Source organism: Temnothorax nylanderi, unplaced genomic scaffold, assembly GCF_030848795.1.
Source record: "Temnothorax nylanderi isolate EJ_2023f unplaced genomic scaffold, tnyl_v1.0 TNYL_tig0011_pilon, whole genome shotgun sequence".
Classification (NCBI taxonomy): Eukaryota; Metazoa; Arthropoda; class Insecta; order Hymenoptera; family Formicidae; genus Temnothorax; species Temnothorax nylanderi.
In genome coordinates, this window is record NW_027249073.1 from 2,219,077 (window position 1) to 2,237,268 (window position 18,192).

Below are 18,192 nucleotides of genomic sequence, written 5' to 3' on the forward strand. Positions count from 1 at the left end.
GAATTTTTATACGTTTACATCAGTGTCACTGAAATGAAAGAAATACTTTAATTTCAGCATAAAAACAGCAATTTAATAGATATAATTATAGAACAGAATTACAAGAAAATTGAACGTATGTTCTAATCTACGGAAAGTTCTCGAGTTTTTACATTTGCATATTTTTAATTCCTGCTTTATTTATCTTTATGAAAACAACAAGCTACGCACATAATAGGAATGTTAATTCAGAAATGCTAAAAATATATTCGGAAAAATCATAAAAATTCCTTTATTCTTCATTCGGAGACTCGTAACCATTATATTGCTAGTCTTGCGCGATATGTATACGAGATAATATCAGCACAAGTTTTCATATGAATAGAGTTTTCATATGAGCAGAGTTGTAATAACGTAATTTTCAATGAAGAAAGCATCGATTGATTTATAAAAAATCGTCAGCAATTTTATTAAATACAAATAAAAATTGGGACGTTGAACTAATCGTAGATAAGGAGAGACTCGCAGTGTCTTTTTTTTTTCATTTTTTCATTTGCAGACCAGCACAATCACGTGTGTTAATAAGAAACTTCATACGCAATGACGTTCAAAGCTTAAGCCTTAGCACGTTCATATGTACATTGGTTATATTAACGCTTTTATTTATCTTTATAAAAGTAAGACTATTTACCAAATAAAACTCGTTAGTATAAAACCGCCGTAACGACATGACACATTTATGGATCTACGATACTGACATACTCGCGATCGCGTCGAATGCCTCGGTTCACACGAAAGAGAAACTTCCTATTGTAATCCGAGATATATTATAAGATCCATTAAATTACACAATACGCTACGAAGAATCAATGAAAAAGGAAACGTGGCTGTGCCTCACTTAATTTATACAACGACAAAATATCTTCGCCAGCGCCAGTGTCGTCTTTCTATTCCGGTAAATTGGCACCGATCAATGGAGAGATTTTATTCGCGGTCAAACGATTGCTAACGAAGTTCGGTACTAAACGAAAACGCAAATATATCGAAGATTCTCTGTTCCTACTGTTAATTAGCTATTTATACAAATTACATGTCATGACAATTTTCGATAATCGATTCGAAAAAGCGCTCAAGGAGACTTATTGCACATTCGATACGATTACATATTATACACATGATAATCTGATATAAAGCATTAAGATATACAGCATATGATGTTTGATAATAACAGATACAAAACTCTCATCGAATTAGAATTCAGTACGCGTAGTTTTGAAACTTATCCTGTTGATACGAGATAATGTGAATGATTTTTAAAACGTTTTCAGATTTTAAGAAAGATGGAATGAATCCTTTTTTCCCTCGCATTTTTAAATATCTTATACTTGTTTCTGTTATCATTTGTCGTTACTTCATCGTCTCGTAGTTGTCACGTAAAGACTGAAGTACTTTTTGAACTCTAAATGCCAACAAAGCATCATATCGTTACAAAATTGATATTCGTTTTTTTTTTTTGGCAAAATTATACAACCTCCTGATCATGTTTTACATTCTTCTATTACAAGAAGCTAACGTTATGTCAAAAGATCTTACATTTTATACAAGAATTACAGCTGAAGCTCATCGTTCGACAATTTACCACACATATTTATATGTCTTTACATCTTTACCTCGCAAAGATGAGCTTTCTTTGTTGAACACAAAGAAGACAAAGATTTTACCATAAAAAATATAGCAATCCAATGAAACAGGTGTGAGCTGTGTCGCAGATTCAATCGTGTGTTTTAAACACAGCAAAAATCCATCCTGCCGTTTTGTGTAGTTTCCATAATGGGGTAGGAAGCATAAATCCAATTCTGTTTATATCGATTTTGAGGCAATTAATGTAAACATCAATGAACATAATTACTTAACATGCGAATTTATATTTAAAATACATTACTCGGGATATGTCAGAATTTGGATGAGATCAGTTCGTCGTCTATTTATAAAAAAGATTGCATAATCTTCTAATAGGTCATATTGATTTTTTCATCAATTAGCCAAGCAGACTGAATATCCTTGTACTTATCAACTTTTCATCTCTGTGCTCTTAAAACTAAAATAATTTTTTGGTAAAATATATGTCGTGTATGTATGAAAATCCAGACAAATAATAACTATTGCTTTTCTGAATCGCTTAGATCATGGCATTTCGTCAAAATAAAATAATTTAATTACACTGGTCCATGATTTCCGATATTGGAGGCTACATCTTAGGCTAAAAAACGCACGTTTTCTGTATAAGGTACTTCATATAAAACACAGAAATATTAGAATGTAGAAGTACGATACTTCATGCTCCTATAGCCTCTGTGTTCGTAAAAGGTACGATGCATTACACAATTCCTGCGGTAAACGCTTCAAAATCGTTATCATTGGATTACTATATTCCCCGCGCGATATATTGCATTGCTTTTGCAAATGCAATGCCTAGTTAACTAACGAAAGAAATTTCGCTTGAAAATCCGCGAGCTCAGTAATATAACCGAGAGTGCTACCCGAAGGTACTTCTCTCTCTTGTACGCATATCAAAGACCGATCTCCCTGACGATTAGCGCGCATATTCCATTTAAATCTTCAACGCGTACAAGGTATGTGACAATCTCGGTAATAACGTCTACAGATTTTTTTTTTTTTTGTTCTATTGAACTCGGAGTACTGGATATACGGCCGCCTGTAAATACTGGACGTCCTCTGCACTCTATGCCCCTCGTTTGCCCTTTCGTTGCTCTTGCACGGCTTTTCTCTCATTTCCGTTCGGCTTGAGCTTTTGATATGCCTTAATTGGGTGTGTGTTACGCTCAGTCTGTCCTTTGCGTGACAGGTGGGAATTCGGTATCGTCGTCCAGACGAAACGGGCCGCCGCCTTTCGGTGGGCTTTCCGTCGCCGCTATCATCTCTTGATACTTCTCTGACTCTACAAATCCATTTACATTCAAATTATACAAGTTTCCATCTCGATCGCATTATCTCGAGCGGATATAACGATAAAGATGTATACAGACGATCAGCATTCAATGATACATGATATATTTTATGCATTCAGATACGTCCCCGATTGGATTTGGATCCTTCGTTAATGCAAATTCGATCTCCGAGATCCACAACTTTAGAATTTTGGAAATACAAACTCTCTCTTCGAGTACTATCCAGGACAATACGTTTCTATCTGAGTGCAAATGTTAAATATCTCATTCACCATTGTCTACATCACATTGCCGTGAAATACATTCACTAATGAATTTGTTAATGAATATGAAATTATGGTTTTTTCTCTAAAAAGAAAATCAGTAATCTCACACAGGCATTTAATTTTCTAATACATACACCACTCTGCACGTGTAAAATATAAAACATGATTTGAGAATCAACAAGAAAACTAACAAATTACATGTATCAATTGAGTAAAAACTATTCTAAAAACGTTCATATGTGCGTATGTGGCACACTTTTCTTTTGTAAAAAGCACTTTGGCGTATTTGCGACGATGTGAATGTTTTCTTGCTTGTTCAAGAATTAAATACGATGTAGGAATAGCAGAGAAAATATGAAACAATATTTACAAGATTAGACAGATTTAAGTACTATGACTTTTATTTTCTACTACTCTATTTCCAAAGTTGTTTAATACCTTTTTTTTTTTTCAAACGAACGCAATTACCATTATCTGTTTCTTATAGCCTGTTTTCGATTTCACTATCCGAAGACCAAGAGAAAAGAGGAAGAAGATATTAGATAAAAAGATCTATCTGTTTTCCATATCTAATTTTATATCTCATTAATCTCATTCATTATACTGAGCTTAACGTATAGGAACGATACCGTTAACGAAAGTACGTCATACAGGTACTCTTGATGATTAGTAAGTAAAAGTTGTTCTAAAAAATACGCGTCACTATTACCCGCCACATAATACCATTTATAATTATGACATTAATACCATAATTAATACCAACCATTTATGTTAACAACCTTAATAATCATATATTAGTAATCATTATGTACACTCGTTAACATTGTTATAACAGTAGGATATCTATCAGGTAGCCTTCTAAGAACAGACTACTGCTTGTAGGAATTCTCAAGACATTTCGTAACGGGATGCGATAATGCTGGACATTATTATATCTGCTGACTAGTAGAACAACTTGCATAACGTGTGCTTAGTGATTTATACCCCGGGAATATTGACTAGTGCCTACATGCATGTCCTGTGCATACGTGTATCATATGCTCATTTATACATCGTCCTTAAGAATTCGTTCGGTTTACAGTTAATAAGCGTAATAAGACTTGTACTATCGTGGTACAATAATATAAACTGCTCGTATTAACGAGGATGTAGGCCGCGTGAAAAGGCACATTGTTACTCAGCGCTGCTCTCATTCTTCCTTTCGCTGCGTGTACGTATGGAATAAATGCGCGAACGCTGGTAGTGAAGCGCACACACACAGAGAGAAAGAAAAAGCTCTAAAGGAGAATTAGGTGTCTCGTGTACGGAGAATGAGAGCGAAAAAAAAAAATTCGAGGGACAGAATAGAGGACATACCAGTACCTGACATGGAGTCTGGCGAGCGGCCACGCAACACACCCGCGTAGCTATTTATGCAGGCTTCGGTGGAATATTAAAAAGAAAAAAATTACATCAAGTAAGGTCAACTATCGGGCCCCTCCCCCCCCCCTCCCCTGAGCCCCTGAAGAAATTTATCTGGCTATTTGACTTATAAGGGGGCTAGAAGCGAGAAAAAGAAGACATAAAGCAAATCATAAAAGTAAAGGTGTCTGGAATACGCGGCACACGCATACACACTCACACGCATGGTACGTAGCCGACAACATAAGCGTTTCACTAGAGCTGATACTGGATCAACTTTAATGAATGCCATAATCTAACTACAAATACAGGAAGTAACGATTTGTCTACTGCACAATGAGACATAGCGACGCATAGCGAGATCTATAGGAATACAACTTTCGTCTGAGCAAAAATACGAGTTTTTATATTTTTCTTGTAGTGCTTCTTTGAAATTAATTGTGATTGAATTTGCTGTCGACAGATTATTTCTTTTTATTGTTCCATTTTCATGGATGAAAGATAGCGAGATTGACTTGAAGAAAGAATGACACTTTTCTTTTTACTTACATTCAATCATTAATCAATTGTATCATGAATATATTTTATTCGTCATTAGTTTTATGGCGTAAAATATGCAAGTATCTGCCAGTACCAACTGTGTGTGTGTATATATGTGGCATGCTTTAAACAAAGAAGGAGATACTTAAACTATTCTGTTAGTGCTCGAGTAATTGCGAAACTTATCACAAAATCACAAAACTATAACTTTTGAATAAAATAGACAAAAGAAACTCTATACACATTCAAGCGTACTGTACTGGATATATAATAAAGAAAGAAGTTTCGCATTATTAAATGTACTTTCAAATTAACTGTCGGTAATGTATCTTTATCGTCAGCTCGCTTCAACTATCTATTACAAAATGCACAGTCCAAAATTCTGTCTTCATACCTGTATTTGTATTATTCGCGGTAGCTGCTGTCCCTGAACCAGAACCGCCACAATCTGATTCATCCCGCTCTTTATCGTCTAATCTGTGAAAAGTGAGTAAGGCATCTTTCTATCCTCATTCTTAAGCCTCTATTAATATGCGTCTATTAATATTATTTTAAAAATGATGATTAAAAGTAACGATCCAAGAAATCAACAATTGAAAATAATGATTATTTGATTACTTTTGTAAGATTCGTCAAGACTATAATATTACGAACCTGTGTTGTTTTATAAGGGTGCAACATCCACTTTCTGTCGGATCCACGGAATAGACGTATAAGTAACCATCGGCGCTAGCTACTAACAGTTTTGGTACTTTATGTGTACTAAAACACAGACAAGTAAATGTATCACATGTAATGGATTTAACGCGTAGCATACGTAGATTTAAGATAGCGAATTTTTAGATACTTACACAGTGATGGCACAGACATTTTTTAAACCTTGAAACGGTAGGTGGACGCTAGCGAAAGCACGTCCTTGAGTAAAAACGTCAGTCACTTGCGACGGCAAGTATGTAGCCGACGCTGTCACAGCCTTCGTCAAATATCCCATCCAGCTTTGTGCTTCGTCTGCAGTTTGTTTGTTTGGCCTACGACACGAGTAACACATTAGTTCCTATGTTTCATGGAATATTCATTGAACAAAAAACGGCGGAATGCGAGGCTTACGTTTCCTTTGGTTCCTCCAGCTTGAATATATGCACAGTTTCCGTGTTACTGGAACAACAGAGCCACATGGAGTCCATACTGAATGAAAGACTGTTTATCGTGACGCATCTCTTAACTCCGCGTCGAAATTCGAATAACTTTGTACCCTCGTGAACCTGTGAAAATAGAAATAATTTTTTCAACTTCCAGCGGTTTATTAATAGAATACAACCGTTGTATCTGTGATTTCTTACGTCAAAGACTCTAATCACGGTGCCCTTTTCAGAGGCTGTCGCCACTTTGGTGCCAGTCGAGCTGAAAGCGATCGCTGCCAATGGACTATCGTGCGCAGGTATCATTGTTTTGGCTTGCTGTATAATTGAAAAAACATGAGGTTAAAATTGCTGATGGGTCAAAGTTTCTATTTGATTCATTCAAACTTATTTAAGATACTTACAAGATGGTTTGCGTCAAATATCTGGACTTCCCCAATCGTATTCGATCCTGGGTAAGCTACATAACAATTGTCGCTATTTGGCGAAAGTGTGCAAAGACCTGTAAGATTAGGCGGAGTGTCGCGAATTGTGTGCAACACTCTCATATCTCGTATATTGTGAATGTATAGCGATTCCTCCAGACACACTACCAATCTCTGAAACAAGCGATATTATTTTCAGTATAGGTACTCAATTATGAGAAACATTAAACACGTTATAATATCAAAGCTCATTTATTTTACGATCAAATATGACAATTTGCGATTTAGTATATATACAATTAGTATATACAATGTATTTCTTAATATGTGAAAACTGTCGTGGGGCATAAATTCAGGATTGAAAAGCAAATAGGTCACATAAATATATGTCTAATATAATATTATATATATTCTTTAAGTCATATTAATTTTTGTGTGCAAATGAGAGGATATATTAGTTATTCGTTAATGTAAACGTTGGGATACCGCGTAGTTTCGTGTGGAAGCAGCAGACTTGTAATTAGCAGGTCTCAGGTTCGATCCTATATACGAATATATAGAATAGAATATATAGAATATAAAATTTATATTCTAAGACTCTCTGGCCCTCTGAGGCTCCTGGACCACATCATGTAAAACACTCATTATTGCAAATGTTCATAAAGAGGAAATTAAAATCTTTAAACCAAGACCTACTCAAGGTTGTAAAGTCAATATTAAGTGATTGAATGTAAATATAAGCGGGGTATTGCATAGAGTTCAGTACTAGCAGAGTTTAATAATTATTTGTCGAGCAGGCTTACAATCCCTTCCCACAAAAATTGCAATTGTAATGAAACCAATAAAGAAGTCAAGGTTTACGTAGAATTGCAATGCTTTCAAATTAACAGAGACGTTATAAGCTATGTAAAAAGGTCAACACTTGAGTCGAATCTGTTTAGCCGCGATTAAAGAAAAAGAACGTAAACATAAATTTAAATAACTTACCGCTCTGTTGAGTTTCACAGCCAAAATTGTATTTGAGTAACTGTAGTTACATATTTCTGTCCCTTTCCTAAAGTGGCACACCGTAAGCGTCCGAGGTGATTTAAGACTAACGATTGCCACCAAGCTACTGCTGAACAATCGCTCGACGATGCATATGTCCTCGAAGTCTGCATCATCTCGAAAAAAGGAAATACTCTAATTAATAAAGGTTTCTATTGAATTAGTCATTGCCACGATGAACAAGAGATACGTGACTTTTCAGAGTAAGAAAAAAAATAAATGTCACTTAATAAAAATTTTTTGAATTATTTTGAATCACAATATAATACAATAATAGTAACATGAAGTAAGATATGCAACTTAACTTGAATATATAGTCTTATTTACTCATATTATACAAGATCTTATAATTTTTGCCTATGATAATGAAAATAAGACACGTAAAACTTGCTGGACGGACAATGCGTGTCAGCGCAAAACAAAAATGCTATAAATACCTTCAACATAAAAGATATTTATAACATTTTTATCTCACCTACGAAGCTTATCACTAACTATCGCTCAATCAATCATCTATTATTGTAGCAGTTATCTCCAACCTCCTAGAATTATTGGCAGAATGCAGGAAAACTAATTATTACCATTTTCATATATTTTCTCAAGATGCCCGGTGGAGCTGATGGAATAAAGTTTATATCCCGACTTCGATCCCACCGCCAAGGACCTGAAAGACAATTAGGAATCTTATAAAGCTATTTCTCCTCTCTTTCCTTTTCAATTAAAGAGACGTGACCGTACATACTTGAAACACAAAGAGAGTCGAGTGCCCTCGACTATCTACAATCATATATGTACTCTTTGTTTCTCCGTCTCTCGATATTATTGCCACATCGTCGTTCGCGCGTGCAAATATCGTGTGAAAAAAAAAAAGATAAGTAATAACGGAGTCGCGAATGATACGCAATCGAGCGAGGAGCAGGAGGATAAGTCCTTGGATAAGGCCGAGCGACTGGCATCGCGTACGGTGCAGGCGTACGAAGGAGGTGCGCGATATCGCCTTTTCCTTTTTCGCCTCTTCCCGCCTCGCCACGCGCGCGCGAAGGCTGGGGTCCCTCGTTGACACGCAATTAATCGGTGAAAGGGGGAACGGCGAATCGGGCGAATGACGCAGGCACAACGCGACGAAAAACATCGCGCGAGGGAAACATGGTGCGCGGAGTCGCGCGAACCTTGGCGCGAGGCGTACATTCGCATATATACGTGTATACATCGTTTAGGATTACATACGTATATGCGCGTATACGTCGAGGGAGCGAGAGAAGAGGCGAGACGGGCGCGAGACGGGGAGAGACGATCAAAAATCAAAACGAGGCGCGCGAGGTTAGGATCAGACAAAGGAGGTGGCAATCTGGCGACGGCCCCCGGAAAGGGAGGGGGGGGGAGGAGAACGGAGAAAGGACGACGGTCGTGAAACAGCGCGGCGCGGGCGTACGAAACTTACGTGCAGTCCTGATTGAAGTTGACGAAGTAGGGCCCGTTGCTCTGCGCGTCGGACGTCGTGTCGGACGTCTGGTTCGCCGCGAGGTTCATGAGTCCTGATATGCTGTACCTTAGCCCTTGCGTTAATACATCCAGGTTGATCTCGCGCGGGATCTCTCGCATAAATCTCGGCGGCACGTGCGTGCGTGCGTGTTACGTGCGTACGCGCGCGCGCGCGAGAGAGGAACACACGTCACACGCTCTAAACGTAAACTTCTTTCTTCTCTCGTCTACGCCGTCCGCGGGTGCTCGCGTACGAGCGCTCGGTACGCGCAGCGCGGGTACCTCGCGCACCTCGAGCCGAGTACCTCTCCCCCTTCGCTGTCGGCGCCGTCCGCCCCCGCCGTCCGTCCCGCTCGCGCGCTGGTAACGAGCGAGAGAGAGAGAGGGACACGCGCTCGTCCGCTACGCTGGCTGCCTGCCTCTGCTTTCGGCCTCCGGGGCTCGCTCCTGGCTGTGTCCGACGACGGCCGACTCCTACAAGTGACTGCACTTTGCTTGCTTTGCTATCGTTCCATATCGAACAGCTGACAGTCGCAGCTGCTGGCCGGAACAGGCCGGAACAGCGGAACGGAACGCGAAACATCAGTCCGCGTTCCTTGCGTTCCGTTCCCATGGCGACGCGCCGGTCCTCCTCCCCCCCCCCCCCCCGCCCCGTCCCGCTGCGGCAGGGGGCAGTTGGCAAGTAGAGCACCTCCACCGGAAACATGGACATCGTCCGCCATATTGAAATTAATTATGGTGCGCTTTTTAAAAAGGTTTAAATCAATTTAATATCTATGGGATTTATTAATAAAGAAATTAATTTCATTCAATGGTTTTACGTGTACAAATATTACTATTACAAATAAATCTATTTAATAAATATTAATAAGAATAGAAATTTTAATGTTTGTAAAATAATAATATTAATTTGGATTTATTTTTATATTTATCTGTAATTAATTGTACACATGCATGTAAAATTGTATCTTTGTTAACATAAAATATTAAATTTATTTAAATAAATTCTTTTGTGTAATCTAAAAATCTTTAATATAACTTTTATGTTTATAATTTAATACCTCTTTAATACTTGTATAACCTTTTATATCTTTTTATACCTCTTTATTGCCTCTTTAATCCTCCTATTCTAATTCAATAGTTTGATTTTGAAGAAAATAATGATTTATTTAAGTATCTGTTATAGATCTATTATAAATATCTATCGATAACAATTCAAATTTCCCTCGTAATTAGTCGGGACACGTGGCGGATCAAATTACCAATCAAAAAGGTCATCCCGATAGTGGTGTGTCCAAAAGTCCAAACTCTCATTACTTGAGGAACCCCGTATACGAGACATACGATGCGCCCTCGTGGTCGCAGACGCAAAAGCAGCGGGTCGATTTTCCGTACGTCAACAGACAGCGGTGGTACTGTCAGCGTTCTCAGCTGACGCACAAAAAGGATAATAGTACAACGTCGAAAATGGTAATGAAACGCATACGATTTTTAACACGTCGATCGACGACGCGCGCCACGACGAGCGCACCCGCGGTATCGTTCAACCGTATTTTTCTTTTCCTTTTTTTTTTTTTTTAGTCGTTTGGCGAGAAAATAGCATCGATGATGCAGAGGCCCGGGCAGGACCCTGTCGCCAAGGACGACGTGCCCTGGTGGATGAAGTACGCGGGTCGTGGACTCGGCACCGTAGGCAGCATAAGTAAGCCCGTCCACATCGATACCGTATCGCCTGCAGCTTTCTTTCCCTTTCCCGTACATCGTGCGATATTTCGATATCTTTCTCTCGCGTGTGTGCGCGCGCGCGCGCGCACACATACATGGGTATCACGCATGTGAGATGTCATTATTTATTCAAACACTCAATTCGGCGACCAGAAAATCACCTTTTTATCTGATTTCTGAGCAGTGGCGTTTGCCTCTTTTTACCCTTTCGTAGGTTGATTTGCATACAACTTTGTGTGAAATTTTTATAATACTAGATACAGAAGTTAACTACGACTTCAGGCTACGAGCTTTCTCAAATGGAACGTAATTCGTAAATGGAGATCGCCCGGTTTATTTGCAGTTGCGATCTTTCTCGGTGCCTGGAACTGCGCCGGTATACTCTTGGGCCAGATCGATTGCTTAATTAGCGGTATGTGGCAGATGGTAGCTGGTTTTATGGTCGTAATGGTCGAAGCGCCTTGTTGCTGCCTGTTCATCGATTTTGTACAGAATATAAGCGACTGGGTGGAGAAGAAGCCTTACTGGAATAGAGCGGCCGCTTACTGTTTGTAAGTCTCATTTTATTTCCTCCATAGTTTATGAATCGCAGATTTATAGACTCAAACACTTTTTTATTGTTACAATTGAATCGAATTGTCGTATTTATTGATTTAGAATAGCATTGCCAGCAGTCTTCCTATGTCCTGGACTGAGTAGTATATTTGGCAGCGGTTTAATATTTACAACGGGTATAATATACGGAATGATGTCCCTGGGCAAAAAGTAAGTATAATTTTCTCGGACATTTCTCAAGGTATAATCCATAAGACAATCAGATAAGAGCTTTATTGACAAGAAGAAAGGAAATAAGCCAATTGCAGAAATTTCCAAGTACAAAATATAATTTATATTTAATCGTCAATATAAATAATCTTTTACCACCAAAACCAAGTCAATTTGACTTGATAAAACAATCGAATTGAATTGATGCAAAAATGTATCAAAAGGATTGCAATCAGTATTGTTACTTCGCATAAAACGTCTCGCAATACTGATTGTACCTTTCTTAATTTTTCAGCTATTTTAGTAATTGATCTGTCTTTAATAATTCCATGTTTTTGTACATGTCAGTTTAATGGGAAGTTTAAAGTGTTGTATTGTGAGGTTACATCGTTAATTTGATGTAGTTTTGTTGACAAGAAGTTGCTAATGTGCTCCAAAATTGCAAGAAAGATTTATGTTATTTTATTCTTATTGAAATTATAATTTTCAAGGAAATGAGTGCTGTAAACCAATTGCCTATTCATTTCATCTATTTTTCTTTTCGATTAACAGGATACTTGTTATACAGTCTCACATCCAGATACCATCGCTTTTAATTTATTTAAAAAACTACATAATGTATGCTTTTTCCTCCTGCCTTTTAACGTATACCTTTTTTGCTTTGAGGTGGAAGAGCGATTTTTATATTTTGTGTATGTGTTTTTAATGCTACCTTGCTTTGGTTTTGTGAGAAAAGCGTGTTAGAACTGTGTGTGCCAGAGATATCTTGAAGAGACGAAGGAAGATACAGCGGTTTGGAAAAAATAACGGTTTATTTCGTTTCTAGCTGTATAACGATCGTCACAAAAAACTTCATAGAGTTAATGAAAGACGCATCGCGTTGGCGTGAAATAACTTTATCTTGTTTTTGATATGGTTTCTGCAAAGTGTTTACTAATGTATAACATAATAACAGAGGATCCAGGCCCGACCCAGCAGGAATGACGTCGGGCGTGGGTTCCCCACAGGGTACGGTGCCTCCTACTACAGATCACCATACTACTCTGATGGAGGATCCTGACGTCTGGAGGCCTACATAAATCATCAAACATTCATTGCACCACTTCACTAACTAAGGCAATAATATACAAGATTTAATGTTATTACAAAATCTAAGTACAATGCTTCGCTACAAATGTCCATTCTGTTCTCAGCATATACTCTTTGTTGTCATTCTATGTATTTTTTATTGTACAGCTGCTCTGATTCGATACTGAATCGAAATACTTTCGAATATGATATAATTTGGAGATGGTTTGATAATTTCCACAAAATAACGTTCTTTAAATAACAAAGTATCGATTGTAATAACTAGATTGTTTTTTAATCAAATATTCTTCGAGAAATCAAACCTAGATTTGAAATATCTTCAAATCTCATTAGTTAGATATTTTGGTATTGAATTAGAGTAAAGTTTGTTCATTTAATTGACATTCCACATTATTTGCTTATCAACTTTCTGTTATGAGCATTTAATTGTTTAATATAGTAAATATTATGTGTCTTGTGATGTTTCTGCATTTAATTATTTCCCGATTATTACGTTGATTAATATAATCTATATTTTATTATGTTGAAATTTTTATTATTATAAGAATTATAATTACAATATAATTTCTGCTTTTATTTATATAACTAATTTAATTGTCAACATCAATTTAGTTATTAAATTTGATTGCGTTAATCTGTACTTGTGTGCATGCAGTTATGCGGAAAGAAATTAATTCCAAATTATAATTCGTCGGATACAATCATCTTTTGTATTTAAAATTCCAGTAATGATAAAAGAATTCGCTTTTTATGTTAGCAATGTGATGAGTACATGATGTATGACAATTGATTCTATCATGCATAACACTACATACATTCGACAACGTTTTGACAAAAGCAAAACGTCAAACGATCATTGACAATTGATTTATTCCCGTAACTATATTAAAAGTAATGCTGCTATGTTATGCTTTTGATAGCAAGTGCGTATTAACATTTATAATTTAAGTAAGACATTGTGAAGTTTACGTATGATTATGTCTCTTGATAAGTTATAGATGGGAAACGGTCTATATCGATAAGCTAGAAATAATAAAGATAGACTTACATCTAAATGCTATAAATGTTCTTGATAGTAAAAAAAAAAGAAGCATTTCTGAAAAGATTAATGTGATATCCATACTTTAGGGCACCTTTTGGCGAAATGAGAACAGCAGCGACGGATGTTCAAGCTCCATCATCGAGCATGCGGTCCACACTAGTTGAAAATATTCAGCCAATTGGTGTTAGCAGTACCCCAGCTAGTATTGTTTGATCGTTAGGAATTAATTGGGTGAGCAATCTAAATTTTTGTTTTGTACGAATGATCATAAGTGATAACTAATCGTTTAAATGATCAATAGTTTAAATAAGTAAATGAGCGTTGCGCGCTTCGTTTTACTCTAGCTCTAACGTCGATACAAATTGTAATTTAAGCGTCCCAATAATAACTCCACAAGACATTTATCAGGACTTTGGGACAAGGTCGAATACAAATTGTATCACGAACATATAAATTCAAACGTGTTATGATCTGAGAAGAAATCTAGAAAGCAAGTTCTTGAACTTTAATACTTGGTACCGGGATTTTTCTATTTTAATCCATCTTCATTTCGATGTTTGAAACACATTGATAAGAGTTGTATGCGCTTGTTATATCTTATGTTTGTATGAAATGTTGTATATAAAACGGAGTGGGATACATTACGAAGACAGTATAGAAAAAGATTTGTTGCTTCATTTTAATAATGCCAAAGTCAAAGACTGTCATAGAAAATGATGTTCATGGGCCTAGCTATCCAATAGGCCCATCTGTCCATTGTATGTCATGAAACGTTAACAGGCAGAACGGTAGAAAAATGTAGATGATGTAACTTGTTTTAACGTATGTAATATTAAAGCGCTTTATTTTGCAAACAATTAGTTAAGTAAGTCGACCCGACAAATGAAACTGAATAATACTTCCGCATTTGAATTGTAAAACACATCGTTTTCAGAATGTCATACAAGAAGCGTGAAAGTCATAATATATTAGTTTGATATTCCTTTTATGTATAATATTACGTCTATAGATAAGCCTCTCTCTGCCAAATAAAACTGTACACCCATAAAATTTAAATGTGTTTGGAAACGCTATTTGTATATTTATGCGGTATTACAATTCTTATTGTAGCATTGTAAACTTCAATTTGATTAAGCCACAAATACGTGCGCAGGGTGAGTTAAATCTTTAGCGTTTGTAATCTCTCGGTATGTAATTGTAATCTAAGACTTTGATGGATGAAACATTCCGTTTCATTTTTCTTTGCTGCATACGTATTGGAGTTATTTTATTTTTATTTTTTACAATTAAAATGGACTAGCGCAGTTATGTAACGCGTTTATATTAAAGAAAATTCACATACCATATATATGTAAAACCATCTTATCGTGCGATATGGCAGAGGGACATAATAATCCTTATTATTGGCACAATTTCATGTCAGGCGAATTTTGTATAATCACGAATTTGAATATTGCATACATACAGGTTGTGTCATTTCATTGTATTAAATTTTAGTGATAGGCTTCTTCATCCTTCTCGATATTAAGTTAAAGTCAAGTCAAAGCATTAAAGTCAAGTTTTCCTTAAAAAAAAAAAGAGGTCGTAGGTTGTAAGAGAATTCCCAAATATCTACTATATTACTACGTGACATATCGTGTATATATGCATGTATTCTTACGGATGCCTATACCGCACGATTTCTAATAGTTCATTTAAACGATTGAAAATATGCATGTGTTAGAAATTGTAAGCAAAGGCACTTAGGGCATTTAGCCGCATGAATATTAGCTTCGTATTGTTCTACCTGCGTTGCGCTTTCTAAATTACTGAGATTAGATGTGCCAAAAGCGCTTGTTAATCACCATAGTCATTAGCTGAATTTTTTATTCGTAATATTTGTGCCGATATAAACCTTTTCGATATCGTATACATTTCTTTCGTATTCGAAACTTATAAATTTGTATTACAAATTGTTCTCTCCTTATCCCACACATTCCTCATATATGTTACTTAATTTATTTAAGAAAAAGAAACTGTATGATGTTGTATTGTCGTCTGGCTTTTACTCGATAAATGATTTATATTTAGAGAAATGATTGCTCATAATAAAATAAATTCTTGTGATCGATGCAATTACGTGCGTGTGCTGTCACACAACAAGAGAAGTATCGAAAGCATGTATGTGTCTGGTGTGTCATTAATTATACAAGGTATCCCACTTCTAAGGAACGAGCCGTTAAAATAATCTTTTAAGTAAATTAAAGACCTAATATTAAATCCTAAGATGTCAATGCATCGATAGTCTTTTAAATTATAAGCAATTGAGAATATATTTTTTTCTAATTATGAAATTAGAAGGAAATCTCTAAGAGATTAGAGAACACAGTTTTAATCTTTATTTTATTTCAAGTAAATCATCATGAAAAAATTTTTTTATCTGTTTCTGAATTTTAACGTCAAAATTTAAATAGCTATATGTCAATTAATAAAAATGTTATTTCTCGTTGAAGAAAAAATTGATCGAATTCATAAATAGATTTTAATGATTGAACAATTGATCGATTGGCAAAAGTGGAATATCCTGTATACGCTACGTATATTGCTGAGTATTTTTGACTTGAATTCTCAAGATTAATCAGCATATATTAGAATAATGGAATGTAATGTCCTCGCGATTAATAAATATAATGAAGAGCAAAAATGAGGTTTAGATGTAATGAGTAGAATTGCATTTGCACCAAGTTTTTTTTCTTCTATAGCCTCGTCGCGCCTTCTCTTCCAGCAATTGGTCGGACAATCGGTCGCAAGAGCGATAGAGGAAAAACGATAATAAATACCGTTCAATCACGCTACATTCGAGATAGGATAACATTCTTGCTCTCCATTACGTAACAATTGAAGGATATATGTGATTATTATTCTATTAGAGTGATTCCGCAATATTGCTGTATTCGCTGAGAAAAGTTAATTATGTTCTTTAAGTAAGTACAGCTTATTTAAGATATAGAAAACCATGTTCTCTGTGCGAGTAAAAATTTAAGATACTGCATAGTGATGTGTGTGTTGGTTTCATTCCGCTGGACTTGTATATTTGTCTCATAAGCGCTCCTTTTCCATATAAGCCTCATACAAAAAGCTTGCACCGAGAAAAATGCGGAGAGAGAAGTTTACACATTGGAAAGCTGTCCTTTTCTCTTGCGAATGCAGTGAAAACTTTGTTAAAAGTTTAGTCAGCACTATGAATCGATGTTCTTTGTTGATTTAATTAACAGTACTCTGCTGTGTCGGCAAATTTTGTTGACAAGACACTGCAAATTTAATGAGGACATAAATTGATGGACATGCTAATCCGCGATAATTTCCGGAACGAATGAAGATTAAATGTGTTGTCAAATTGGAGATATACATGCCATTAATATTTCGTTAAATATCCAATTCCTTTTCGGAATATTAAATGGCGGGCTTTTTTGCTGAAAGAAATAATTTTCCAATTTAGAGCTATCTCTCTTAGATCATTTTTCGAATGGTATTGTAAACAATGTTCCAGTTATAATAAATATAGTTCGGTGTAATAAGTAATATAGGAAGAGAATGAATAAATAGTGAATGGTTTATTTATCATTTGCGTTACTTTTTAAGGCTTATCCGAGTAAACTTAAGTGGTCACATGCAATATGTACATACAAAGAAAACAAATTTGTCACGGATGTAATAGAAATTGAAATTGTAGTATTTGATTAGATGCGTAAATTGATAAACAAATTGTGCATATATATTATCTGACAAGTTAACAGGCATACGTGACATATTTAATATTTAATTGGATTGGATTGAATTCATTAATTTAACATTAAATAGCTGAAAGATGAAAAAATGAAGTATTAATTATTATTGATATAATTGATTATGAAAAATCGTCATTTTATTTAAATCGATCACTTAGACAATCGATCTATCCTGTTAACGTGTATAACAGTCTCGTCTTATTTTCTTTTGTTAGAAACACGAGGACCAGAGCTTATCAAGTAAAAGTTTGGACTTTTTCCGGTCCGTCATTTTCAGACTATGTTTCAAAAATGTTCAAATCAGTTTATTACCTATGCTGTTTGTTTATTAAAAAAGGAATTTAATTCAATAGTTTACATGTATTATTGCTATAATAAATAAATTTATAAAAAATAATGGTAAAATGTGCTTTTTATAGTCAGTTTAAACATAATTGTCCAAAGCCCGTATCGCGTTACGGATTGGGAATGAGATTGGATTGAAATTTTAGATAGATTTTCAACAGAATAGCGCTGAAGCCTTGTGACCAATGGCCGCGTTCAGCAGACACAACTG

The 18,192-nt window shown here is 35.9% G+C and overlaps 2 protein-coding genes across 7 annotated transcripts; one reads left to right on the forward strand and one right to left on the reverse strand.

Annotated features, from left to right (window-relative positions):
* Positions 1 to 419: 419 nt before the first annotated feature.
* Positions 420 to 9,814, reverse strand: Atg18a (Autophagy-related 18a). Of its 5 annotated transcripts, none has more exons than XM_071697323.1 (11): positions 9,208 to 9,814; positions 8,348 to 8,430; positions 7,707 to 7,873; positions 6,699 to 6,893; positions 6,496 to 6,612; positions 6,263 to 6,417; positions 6,007 to 6,183; positions 5,810 to 5,917; positions 5,550 to 5,632; positions 4,571 to 4,633; positions 420 to 2,938 (listed from the first exon to the last, which is right to left on the reverse strand). In XM_071697323.1, the coding sequence occupies exons 1-11, from the start codon at positions 9,366 to 9,368 to the stop codon at positions 2,823 to 2,825; spliced, it is 1,425 nt and encodes a 474-aa protein (XP_071553424.1). In that variant the 5' UTR covers positions 9,369 to 9,814; the 3' UTR covers positions 420 to 2,822. The 5 variants fall into 5 exon arrangements, with proteins under 5 accessions (XP_071553424.1, XP_071553426.1, XP_071553423.1 ...); XM_071697325.1 differs by having other exon boundaries at positions 4,577 to 4,633; positions 9,208 to 9,813; XM_071697322.1 differs by having other exon boundaries at positions 4,577 to 4,633; positions 7,707 to 7,882; positions 9,208 to 9,813.
* A 678-nt stretch (positions 9,815 to 10,492) lies between these two features.
* On the forward strand, positions 10,493 to 18,033 carry Fwe (Calcium channel fwe). Of its 2 annotated transcripts, XM_071697337.1 has the most exons (6): positions 10,493 to 10,718; positions 10,830 to 10,950; positions 11,317 to 11,524; positions 11,631 to 11,738; positions 12,694 to 12,854; positions 13,956 to 14,095. In XM_071697337.1, exons 1-5 carry the CDS (start codon positions 10,716 to 10,718, stop codon positions 12,815 to 12,817), a joined length of 564 nt encoding a protein of 187 aa, XP_071553438.1. In that variant the 5' UTR covers positions 10,493 to 10,715; the 3' UTR covers positions 12,818 to 12,854; positions 13,956 to 14,095. The 2 variants fall into 2 exon arrangements, with proteins under 2 accessions (XP_071553438.1, XP_071553437.1); XM_071697336.1 differs by lacking the exon at positions 12,694 to 12,854 and having other exon boundaries at positions 13,956 to 18,033.
* The last annotated feature ends 159 nt before the right edge of the window (positions 18,034 to 18,192 follow it).

Coding starts and splice junctions, on each gene's coding strand:
- Atg18a (XM_071697321.1), bottom strand. CDS start 9,368: ATGCGAGAGATCCCGCGCGAGATCAACCTGGATGTATTAACGCAAGGG. Junction 5,633..5,809: donor ACCCTTATAAAACAACACAG/GTTCGTAATATT, acceptor CACTTTTCACAG/ATTAGACGATAAAGAGCGGG. Junction 4,634..5,549: donor CGCGAATAATACAAATACAG/GTATGAAGACAG, acceptor ATTCCACCGAAG/CCTGCATAAATAGCTACGCG.
- Fwe (XM_071697336.1), top strand. Junction 10,951..11,316: donor CGGCACCGTAGGCAGCATAA/GTAAGCCCGTCC, acceptor GTTTATTTGCAG/TTGCGATCTTTCTCGGTGCC. Junction 11,739..13,955: donor ATGATGTCCCTGGGCAAAAA/GTAAGTATAATT, acceptor TCCATACTTTAG/GGCACCTTTTGGCGAAATGA.